This window comes from Procambarus clarkii, chromosome 58 (genome assembly GCF_040958095.1).
Source record: "Procambarus clarkii isolate CNS0578487 chromosome 58, FALCON_Pclarkii_2.0, whole genome shotgun sequence".
NCBI classification, from domain to species: domain Eukaryota; kingdom Metazoa; phylum Arthropoda; class Malacostraca; order Decapoda; family Cambaridae; genus Procambarus; species Procambarus clarkii.
In genome coordinates this window covers 30,815,947-30,827,034 of record NC_091207.1, presented here as the reverse complement: position 1 = coordinate 30,827,034, position 11,088 = coordinate 30,815,947, and the positions used below count along the sequence as shown (strand labels likewise).

The window sequence follows — 11,088 nt, the reverse complement described above, 5'->3', positions numbered from 1 at the left end:
TGTTATCCTGACACGCTGGCACCTCTTGAATTATGGCGACACCAACCAGCTTATAATAATTCCGTACCCCAGACAATTCCCACTCCAAGTTTGGGCAAGTCTAACCTCGAGCGTCTGGCCTTCAACTTTGGACAGAGAAAAAGAGACAGACATCTCTCTAGCATTATAGATATATACCATAACAGTCTCCAGGTTGCATTTTAAAATACTTGGAAATCCCAAGAGCCGTGCCTGAGACTTGAACCTCCACTTATGTGATGCAAAGTTGCTTGATGGCTTCCGCTGGAAATATGACGCATTAGGTGAGCGCGGGTATATATGTCAGCATGGAGCCAGGCTCAGGATAGTCGGCCTGGAGACTCCGAGGTGTGTGGACGTGTCGCTCCCGCTGGTCAGAGATGAGGTTAGTCATGTTACTACATTGTTCAGTAGTTACTATGTGGGTGTGTTAATTGTTAATGATTTACTCTGGGTGTGTTGAGTTCATCATTTAACGTTGTCGAAACTACTCTATGCCATTGTTGAACATGTAAGCTTTAGTAATTATTGCATTAATTAGGCATATTCAAGCCAATAAAGTCAGCATACAATGGCACGGAATTAATCCGCTGGGATTGATATCTGTGAGCGTCAGCACTATGGTATCAAAACTCCACGATATATACACTGAAAAGTGTACCCTACTTCTCAATATACACGATGTTTACTTTAGTCGTGGACTTTGTTCAGGATTTAAGTATACTTGCTGGTTGGTCAGTAAGCTGTTGTGGTGGACTTAATAACCTTCCAGAGGTTGATTGGTGTAAAGTATACGTGTTGGTTGTTCAGTTAGCTATTGTGTGATCTTAATAACCGTCCAAAGGTTCATAGGACTTAAGTAGCCTTGCTGTTTGGTTAGAGCTTTATGGGGCCTTAATAAGCCTCCAGATAGAACAAGTTCCAAATTCGAGTCATCCTAGGAATGAGTAATCGCTGATGGTGTGATGTTCTTGAGAAAGACAGTTTCAGCATGAGACTGTTGAAGGTTGAGATGATAGTGCTACGGGTGCCAACTATAGTAGTTGTTCACGATGTTTGGCCAGGAATGGAACTTTAAGAATTGTTATAGCCTTGAACATAACAGTAAGACCACCAACGTCGTGACGGTGTTGCAGGCTCTGGTGTTCAGACCGTTCCCACCAGACTTGATCAAGACTAGAGATCAGCCTTCATGCACAGCTCTCCACTTTGTCCAACATTCTGATGAGTGTTGGAGGGCAGGCAATCCAGAAGAGGGCTGCTTACCCTAAATGAGAGCGAACTTGTGCATCATATAAGGTTTAGCAGCCCCTGCTGTCAAGAAGGTGTGAGATGCACCGTAGAGCTGTACTGACTGCCTTTTTGGCTAGGTTAAACACGTGGCTCTTCATTGTCAAACTTTATTCCCAATATGTCAGTTTCATCGCTGAACACTAGTTTTTTCCATTATTTTAAATATCTATCTGATTTGCAGTGTGTAGTCTAGCTATTCTGTGTTTTCTCAGCCGCAAATGTGACCTGCCAACTCCCACCCCAGGTAGAAATTGATGAAAACTGGTGATTGATGAGTCTTATAGCAGTTGGCATTTCTCCTTTTCCATATATTCATGTCAGAGTGCAGTCATCAGCATAGGTTTGAGATTCAGGAATGAGATGAAGTAGATTTTTTTAAATAGACATTCCACAGCAGAGTGCCAAAGACACTATCTTGTGGAACGATGGCACCAGTTGAGTGACTTTCGGATTCTGCTTCATTGAGGACTACCCTACTTAATGGAGCAGAGAGTAATCTCAATGGAGACTTCTCTCATTCTCTGTCTCTCTCTCTCTCTCCCTCTCTCTCTCTCTCTCTCTCTCTCTCACACACACACACACACACACACACACACACACACACACACACACACACACACACACACACACACACATATATACACTGTCTCCCTTCCCCAGGATGATGTGGTCGTGTGTGACGCTGGTGGTGGTGGCCGCCCTGGTGGGGACGTCCTCGGGAAAGGTGTACACAAAGTGTGAACTGGCCAAAGTGCTGACCAATACGTACCACATGTCCCGCACCCTTGTCAAGAACTGTATGTATCCAGCGGCTTTGTCCACCTTGTCTCTCATGAAATATGTTAGTGAACACTGTCAGAATTAGGAATACAATCTTCGTAAATAAAAATATGTGAAGATTGTGTAGGGATTGAAGTATACAAAGTCAATATATTTCTTATAGTAAGTTAAGGCATCAGGAAACATCGAATTTTGCCTGTTTAATTGAGTTATTGATTGTGATTAATTTGCCTCAATGACCACGATACCGAACTCCTTACTCACCCACGGTGCCAACCACAACAGTTGTGTGTATCGCGCAGTACGAGTCAAGCTTCAACACGGCCGCCTCGAACAAGAACACCAACGGAAGTAAAGACTACGGCATCTTCCAGATCAACGACATGTACTGGTGTATTGGTGGGATTAAAAGTACCTCCAATTACTGCAAGCTCCAGTGTTCAAGTAAGGGAGAGAGAGAGAGAGAGAGAGAGAGAGAGAGAGAGAGAGAGAGAGAGAGAGAGAGAGAGAGAGAGAGACCGAGAGAGAGAGAGAGAGAGAGAGAGAGAGAGACCGAGAGACTAAGAGACTGAAACTGACTGTGAATGACTTACAGACAACCATTATGACTGGCAGATGAATTTGTAGGACTGACAGGTGACCTTATATCACTGACAGGTAACCTGGTATTTGACCTAGTTAATGACCATGTATGTGTGTGTTTCAGACCTCCTGAACAGCAACATTGGTGATGACGTTGCCTGCGCTAAGACAATCTACAATCGGCAGGGATTCAAAGCCTGGTGAGTAGACAGTGTTTGTGATCACTTCATCACTTTTATAACCTTGGTCACTCAAGGATTCGGTAAGGATTGGGGAGAGAGTGATGGAATTTAGATATATAGGATGAGGATAGATATTCTGTGGGTTGTAAAATAGTGGCTGGACCACTTTGGGACTGTAACGGTTGTGTTGTTGTGGTGGATGTGTGGCTGAGTACATCACCCATGCCGGCTGGTGGCGGATGTCAGTGTTGGGCTGGTCCCGTTGTTCCGGCTTCTGGAGGCGCAGATTTTGTTCAGTGTGATCTCACCGAACTTCAAGTATTCTGCCCTGCTTACTTGTCTCGCAGGAGGTCCATGTACACACACACACACACACACTCACACACACACACACACACACACACACACACACACACACACACACACACACACACACACACACGCACACACACACACACACACACTAGGCAGGAAAGAGAAGGGTGGGCCGACTGCATTTTCCTGGACTGCCAGAAAGCCTTTGAAACAGTACCCCATTAAAGGCTGTTAAAAAAGGTTCGGGCAACAGCAGGAGTAAAAGGGAGGGTGCTCCAGTGGATAAGGGAGTACTTAAGAAACAGCAAACAGCGAGTAACTGTGAGGGGAGAGACATTAGAGTGGCGAGATGTCACCAGCGGAGTCCCACAGGGCTCAGTACTTGGACCCATCCTGTTTCTAATATATGTAAACGATCATCCGGAGGGTAAAGACTCGTTTCTCTCAATGTTTGCTGATGATGCAAAAATTATGAGAAGAATCAAGACGGATGAAGATAGACAGAGACTACAGGATGACCTGGACAAACTGGAGAAATAGTCTAGAAAATGGCTGCTAAAGTTCAACTCAGGAAAGTGTAAGGTAATGAAATTAGGCGAAGGGAGCAGGAGGCTAAACACAAGGTACCATCTGGGAGGTGAAATCCGGCAAGAGTCAAATAGAGAGAATGATATGGGAGTTGATATGACACCGAACCTGTCCCCAGAGGCCCGCATCAAAAGAATATCATCAGCGGCATATGCTAGACTGGCCAACATAAGAACTCCATTAAGAAACTTGTGTAAGGAATCGTTCAGGACCCTGTATATCACTTATGTAAGACCAATCCTGGAGTATGCAGCCCCAGCCTGGAGTCCATACCTAGATAAACACAAGACAAAGTTAGAGAAGATTCAGCGGTATGCCACCAGGCTCGTTCCGGAACTGAGAGGAATAAGCTACGAGAAAAGGCTAAAGGAGCCGAACCTCACATCCCTGGAAAACAGAAGAGTAAGGGGAGACATGATAACCACCTACAAAATTCTAAGGGGAATTGAGAGGGTGGACAAAGACAAACTCTTCAGCACGGGTGGGACACGAACAAGGGGACACAGGTGGAAACTTAGTACCCAGATGAGCCACAGAGACGTTAGAAAGAATTTTTTCAGTGTCAAAGTTGTTAATAAATGGAATGCATTAGGAAGTGATGTGGTGGAGGCTGACTCCATACACAGTTTCAAATGTAGATATGATAGAGCCCAGTAGGCTCAGGAATCTGTACACCAGTTGAGAGGCGGGACCAAAGAGCCAAAGCTCAACTCCCGCAAGCACAATTAGGTGAGTACACACACACACACGTGTGTGTGTGTATATATATATATATATATATATATATATATATATATATATATATATATATATATATATATATATATATATATATATATATTATATATATATATATATAATATGTCGTACCTAGTAGCCAGAACGCACTTCTCAGCCTACTATGCAAGGCCCGATTTGCCTAATAAGCCAAGTTTTCATGAATTAATTGTTTTTCGACTACCTAACCTAACCTAACTTTTTCGGCTACCTAACCTAACCTAACCTATAAAGGTAGGTTAGGTTAGGTTAGGTAGGGTTGGTTAGGTTCGGTCATATATCTACGTTAATTTTAACTCCAATAAAAATAAATTGACCTCATAAATAATGAAATGGGTAGCTTTATTATTTCACAAGAAAAAAATTAGAGAAAATATATTAATTCAGGAAAACTTGGCTTATTAGGCAAATCGGGCCTTGCATAGTAGGCTGAGAAGTGCGTTCTGGCTACTAGGTACGACATATATATATATATATATATATATATATATATATATATATATATATATATATATATATATATATATATATATATATATTATATTTTTTTTTTTTTTTTTTTTTTTCATATGATATATGAAATATATAATATGAATATATATCAAATATATGTCATTTTATCAATACTTTTCCTCAGCTTCTCTTCTCACACTAACATACTCGTTCTCAAAGCTCGTTGCACTGTGATGACTCATTCACAAGGGGGCTTCCAACTTAACTTCCCTTATATCCGACTCATTTAGGGTAAATATCAGATCAAGCAAGGCTGGTTCATCTTCCCCTCTCATTCTTGTCGGTCCCTTGATGTGTTGGCTTAGAATATTTTTAGATATTTTAGAATAGATATTTTTAATCAGAGTCCAGATAGTTGTGGTTTGATTATATGGTGTTGTGATGACGTGCGTGTGTTTTGTTGTAGTGTTGTGGGGTATTGGTGGTGGTGTTCAGGTGTTGTGTGGTATACCTCTTGTTCAGGTATATTGTGTGGTATTACTACAACACAAGTTTTGTGTTGTAGTATTGAGGGCTGTGAAGGACATATATGATGATTTCAGTGTAGTTGTGTGTCTGTAACTCTGAAGTGCAGTGCTGTACCTGGTGACCTGACAATGGGTACATAATGGCTAGTTTAATGTGGCGGAGTAGTGGTGATGGGGAGGGATGGGCATTAGGGTGGGATGGGGGTTTTCATGCTGTTGTAAGCTATGGATGTCCCATTTCCTCTGCGGCGTCCTTCCGCCCATTTAGGATGTGGTTTCATCAGTGAAATTGTTGTCCGGTGTTTACATTGTGGATGGCTTGATAATAGTTGGGTTCAAATGGTTAAATATTGGCTAGTGTTATTTATGCAAGTTGTGTTCTACAACATTTCGTTCAGTGTTATGTATTTTGTGTTTTTATATGCAATTGTGAAGTGCATTCTGCTGCTATAAACACACATACACACACACACACACACACACACACACACACACACACACACACACACACACACACACACACACACACACACACACACATTCACACACACACACACACACATTCACACACACACACACACACACATTCACACACACACACACACACACACACACACACACACACACACACACACACACACACACACACACACACACACACACATACACAGGGGATGGAGTAGTGAGTGTGGGAGAGGTAGGGGTCAGCCAAGGGAGGGGGGCGACCAGCATGACCCTTCACTGAGAAGGTCAATCATAATCCTTGGATTACTTGAAGATAATGCATCATCGAGGCAGGAAAGGATGGAGATTGAAGATTTTGAGTTACAGTGGATCTTGAGAGATATCAGAGCCGAGATGGCAGGGAATGAGGTGGGAATCCACCGCCGCATTGTAGCTTATAACTGTAACAGGAAACGACCTGTCCCGGTACAGTTCACTAACGAAGAGACAGTGGATTACATACTGCAACACAAACACTTACTCAGAGACAGTGAAAACTATTACAACGTGTATATTGACAGATACATGACAAAAGATGAACAGTTAGCCCACAGCGTGAGCAAACCTCCACGACACACCTCTTCCCATATGGGCGTAGTTACCCACTCCAGTGTAACCCACCCCATGCTAACGAGCCCACACCTGCTTCCCAGGTCACTCCCTCCCCATATCAGCCCTCCCTGCCCCTGTTTATCTCCCCAACACCTACTTTGACCCCTCTGACCCCATTGCATTCAAATCCATCTGCTTTATCCTACATTCCAAGGACCCCTCCTCCCACCCCATCTCCTCAACCCCCAAAACCCGCCCAGCCCTCACCCTTCCTTAGCCCCTCTCCTTCTATGTGACCCCTCCTACCCTTGTGAGGGGGTCACATGGACCCCCCGTGGGGGACGGTGGAACCCCCCCCCCCACCTCTTCCTCCATTTTCCTCTTCTCCCTTCTGTCCAAATGACCACACCTACCCCTGAGTTCCCCCTGATTAATACAACCTCCCTCCTACTCTCACTATCCATGTTCCATCCGCCCCTCTCCCCCCCCCCCTCATCTATCCTTCTCCCCCCAACCTCTCAACCTCTATCTGACTCTCAACCTTACACTACCTCTCAACCCCTCTGTGCCTCTCAGACCCTCCCTAATCCTCAGACCCAGTATGCCCTTCCTACTCCAGACCTACCTACCCAGGCCCTACCCCAGACCTTCCTACCTACCTTCCTAGATGCCCAGCCCCCCCATTTGCCCCCAAGCACCCCTCCAAACCCCATTCACCCTCAGACCCCCCCAGATCCCCCAAGCCCCCATTCCCCCCCCAGACACCCCCAAGATCCCACAGATCCTCAGAGAAAGGGCGAACTCCGGGACCAGAGTTTCCATGGAGAATCTCAAGGTTTGGTACACCAATGCTGATGGAATATATAATAAAGTAGAAGAGGTAAAAGAAAGAGTTAGTGAGGCAGATTCTGACATAGTTGCAATAGTGGAAACTAAAATAAATGACATGATCTCGGATGCAGTCATTCCAGAGGGCTACCAGGTGATAAGAAAAGAGAGGGCACAGAGACAGGGAGGAGGAGTGGCACTCCTAATAAAGCAGAAATGGAAGTTTGAAGACCTGGGAAATTGAGTTACCAATGAGAGCACAAGCTCCGTACATGGAACTCTGACAGCAGATGGGAGGAGGATTGTGATCTTGATAATCTACAATCCCTCACCAAACAGTAGACGACCCAGGCAGGAGTATGATGACAACAACAAGGCATGTATAGATGAACTGCAGAAGGCAACAACATTTCCTCACAGAATGAGAGCGAAGCTGCTGATCATGGAGGACCTAAATCATGGAGAGATAATTTGGGAATCAAGGAATCCCCATGGAGGGGACGAAAGGTGGGGAGCAAAGTTAGTAGATATTATAGACAGGAATTTCCTAACACAACATGTGAAGGAAGACACAAGGGAAAGAGGAGGAGATGCACCGAGCCTATTGGACCTGATTTTCACCCAGAACGTAGAGGACATCGAAAATTTGGAGCATGAAATACTTCTAGGGGCCAGTGACCATTGTGTCCTTGTCTTTGACTACATGATGGAATTCAAACTTGTGACCATGGGACAAGAGATCTGGGAAAGGAGAGTTGACTGGCAAAAATGGCCAGCAGGCGGGAGTGGAGGAAATACAGAAGACAAAGGACAGAGTGCAACAGAGCTAGGAACGATTACATTAACATAAGACGAACATCGTAAAGGAACTATGAGAACGATATTGCAATCAAAGCGAAAAAGCAACCTAAATTACTACACAGCCATATAAGAAGAAAAATGTCGGTGAACGACCAAGTGACAAGACTAAGGAAAACAGAGGGGGCATATACTGAAAGTGACAAGGAAATCTGCGAGGCACTGAATGCCAGTTTCAATGGAGTGCTCACAACCGAGCCTGAGCAGCTCCCATTGTTAGAAGAGATTACCCTAGATGAAAGACTATCAAATATAGAGGTGACAGCAGAGGAGGTAATGAAACAGTTAACAACACTGGATGCAACTAAAGCAGTTGAACCAGACAAAGTATCACCGTGGATACTAAAAGAGGCAGCGCAGGCCCTCAGCGTGTCTCTGGCAAGGATCTTTAATGAATCACTTATATTGGGAGAATTGCCTAATTGCTGGAAGAGGGCAAAAGTTGTACCGATTTTCAAGAAAGGCGATAGGGAGGAGGCACTTAACTATAGACCTGTATCACTGACAAGCATTCCCTGTAAAATACTTGAAAGGATAATTAGGCTACGATTAGTTGCACACCTGGAGAACGTTGGGTTTGTGAACAAACATCAACATGGATTCTGGAAAGGGAGATCGTGCCTAACAAACCTTTTGGAATATTATGATAAAATAACGATGATAAGACAGGACAGAGAAGGTTGGGCAGACTGCGTATTTCTGTACTGCCAAAAAGCCTTTGATACAGTACCGCACATGAGACTGCTGTTCAAACTCGAGAGGCAGGCGGAGGTGGGAGGAAAGGCCCTAGCATGGATAAGGAACTACGTAACGGGAAGGAGCCAAAGAGTTACGGTAAGGGGCGAGAAGTCGGACTGGCGAACAGTAACGAGTGGAGTACCTCAAGGATCGGTGGTGCAACCAATTCTAGTTCTAATATATGTTAACGACATGTTTACAGGACTACAGTCCTACATGCTGATGTTCACAGATGATGGAAAGTTGATGAGAAGAGTTGCGACAGATGAGGATTGCAGGATCCTCCAAGAGGACCTGAATAGGTTGCAGAGATTGCCAGAGAAATGGCTACTGGAGTTTAACATGAGCAAATGTAAAGTTATGAAAATGGGACTAGGTGATAGGAGATCAAAGGGACAGTCCACAATGAAGGGGAACTGCCTACCTGTGACGACGCGAGAAAAGACCTGGGATTGGACGTAACACCTAATCTATCTCCTGAGGCACATATAAATAAGATAACAACAACAGCGTACTCTACACTGGCAAAAATTAGAACATCATTCAGAAACCTAAGTAAGGAGGCATTCAGGGCGCTTTACACTGTCTACGTGAGGCCAGTCTTAGAGTATGCCGCCTCATCATGGAGTCCCCATCTGAAGAAGCATAAAAGGAAACGGGAAAAGGTTCAGAAGTTTGCATTGCGACTCGTCCCAGAGTTACGAGGGATGGGGTATGAGAAGCGCCTGAAGGAACTGTGCCTTACGACACTAGAAAAAAGAAGGGAGAGGGGGGGATATGATAGGAACATATAAAATACTCAGGGGGATTGACAGAGTGGACATAGATGAAATGTTCACATGGAATAGTAACAGAACGAAGGACATGGGTGGAAGCTGGAAACTCAGATGAGTCACAGAGATGTTAGGAAGTTTTCTTTTAATGTGAGAGTAGTGGAAAAATGGAATGTACTTAAGGAACAGGTTGTGGAAGAAAACACTATTCATAATTTTAAAACTGTGTATGATAGGGGAATATGACCGGAGTCATTGCTGTAAACAACCGATGGCTCGAAAGGCGGGATCCACGAGTCAATGCTCGATCCTGCAGACACAAATAGGTGAGTATACACACACTCACAGGGGGGGGTGTAGCTGAGCGGACATTGCGCAGGACTCGTAATTCTGTGGCCCGGGTTCAATTCCCGGACCAGGCAGAAACAAATGCGCAAAGTTTCTTTCACCCTGAATGCCCCTGTTACCTAGCAGTAAATAGGTACCTGGGTGTTAGACACCTGTTACAGGCTGCTTCCTTTGTGTGGGAGGGTGGGGAAGGGGGTAAATTAGCAGGTAGTAACAGTTGATTGATTGACAGTTGAGAGGCGGCCGAAAGAGCAGAGCTCAACCCTCGCAAGTGTAACTCGGAGGGGGGGGGGAGTGTATCGTCTTTCTCTCTCTTTATCTCTCTCTTTCACCCCTTACCTCTACCCGTATTCTGATTTATTCTCTCTTCAATCCAAGGGGCCCCAGAGCTACTACTCTAGCCAAATCCCACGCCATGTGGTCTTAAGCCGTTTTGACCGGCTAAGATTCTACAGCCTTTATACCATGGAACCAGACCCCTAGCAAACTCTAGAATCTCCTTACGCCGCCGCCACCACCACCAGACCATTAACACTGGGAGCAATAACCGAGGTCTGGACCGATTATGCTCTCAATAAACCTTGGGCCTTGATCCCCAGTTAGTTGGAATAGGAGGGATGAATCTACGTTAAGTGTGGGTAATATTAACAAACAAAGGGATAACTGAACTCTTAACCTGTGTTAGGCTCTGCGGCCCAACGAAAACTCGGCCTCGTGGGAACCACGTGTCAAGGTCAATGAACAATAAAACATGAAATGGAAATAATAAAAATGCAATTTACTAACTAAATAATTTATTCAAATTCTAAAACAAAATCTAAATCAAAGCACTCCCTATCATTAACACTCCCTGACTTTAATCATGAAATGAACTAATTTCCTATACCAAACTATAGCATCTATACCTCTTATGGCGACCAGCTGATGTAGTGCTGGTCTCGGGGAGAGGTGGAGAGTGGGTCACCTTCCCGA

General features: G+C 44.4%; 1 protein-coding gene across 1 annotated transcript in view; it reads left to right on the top strand.

Annotated features, from left to right (window-relative positions):
• The first annotated feature begins 331 nt into the window (after nucleotides 1-331).
• The window catches only part of LOC138353488 (lysozyme c-1-like), a 12,273-nt gene continuing 1,516 nt past the window's right edge, over nucleotides 332-11,088 (top strand). The window contains exons 1-4 of the mRNA XM_069306460.1: nucleotides 332-403; nucleotides 1,972-2,108; nucleotides 2,377-2,535; nucleotides 2,798-2,873. Of these exons, the coding sequence (XP_069162561.1) occupies nucleotides 399-403; nucleotides 1,972-2,108; nucleotides 2,377-2,535; nucleotides 2,798-2,873 (377 nt within the window). The 5' untranslated portion in view covers nucleotides 332-398. The remainder of the gene's footprint in view (nucleotides 404-1,971; nucleotides 2,109-2,376; nucleotides 2,536-2,797; nucleotides 2,874-11,088) is intronic.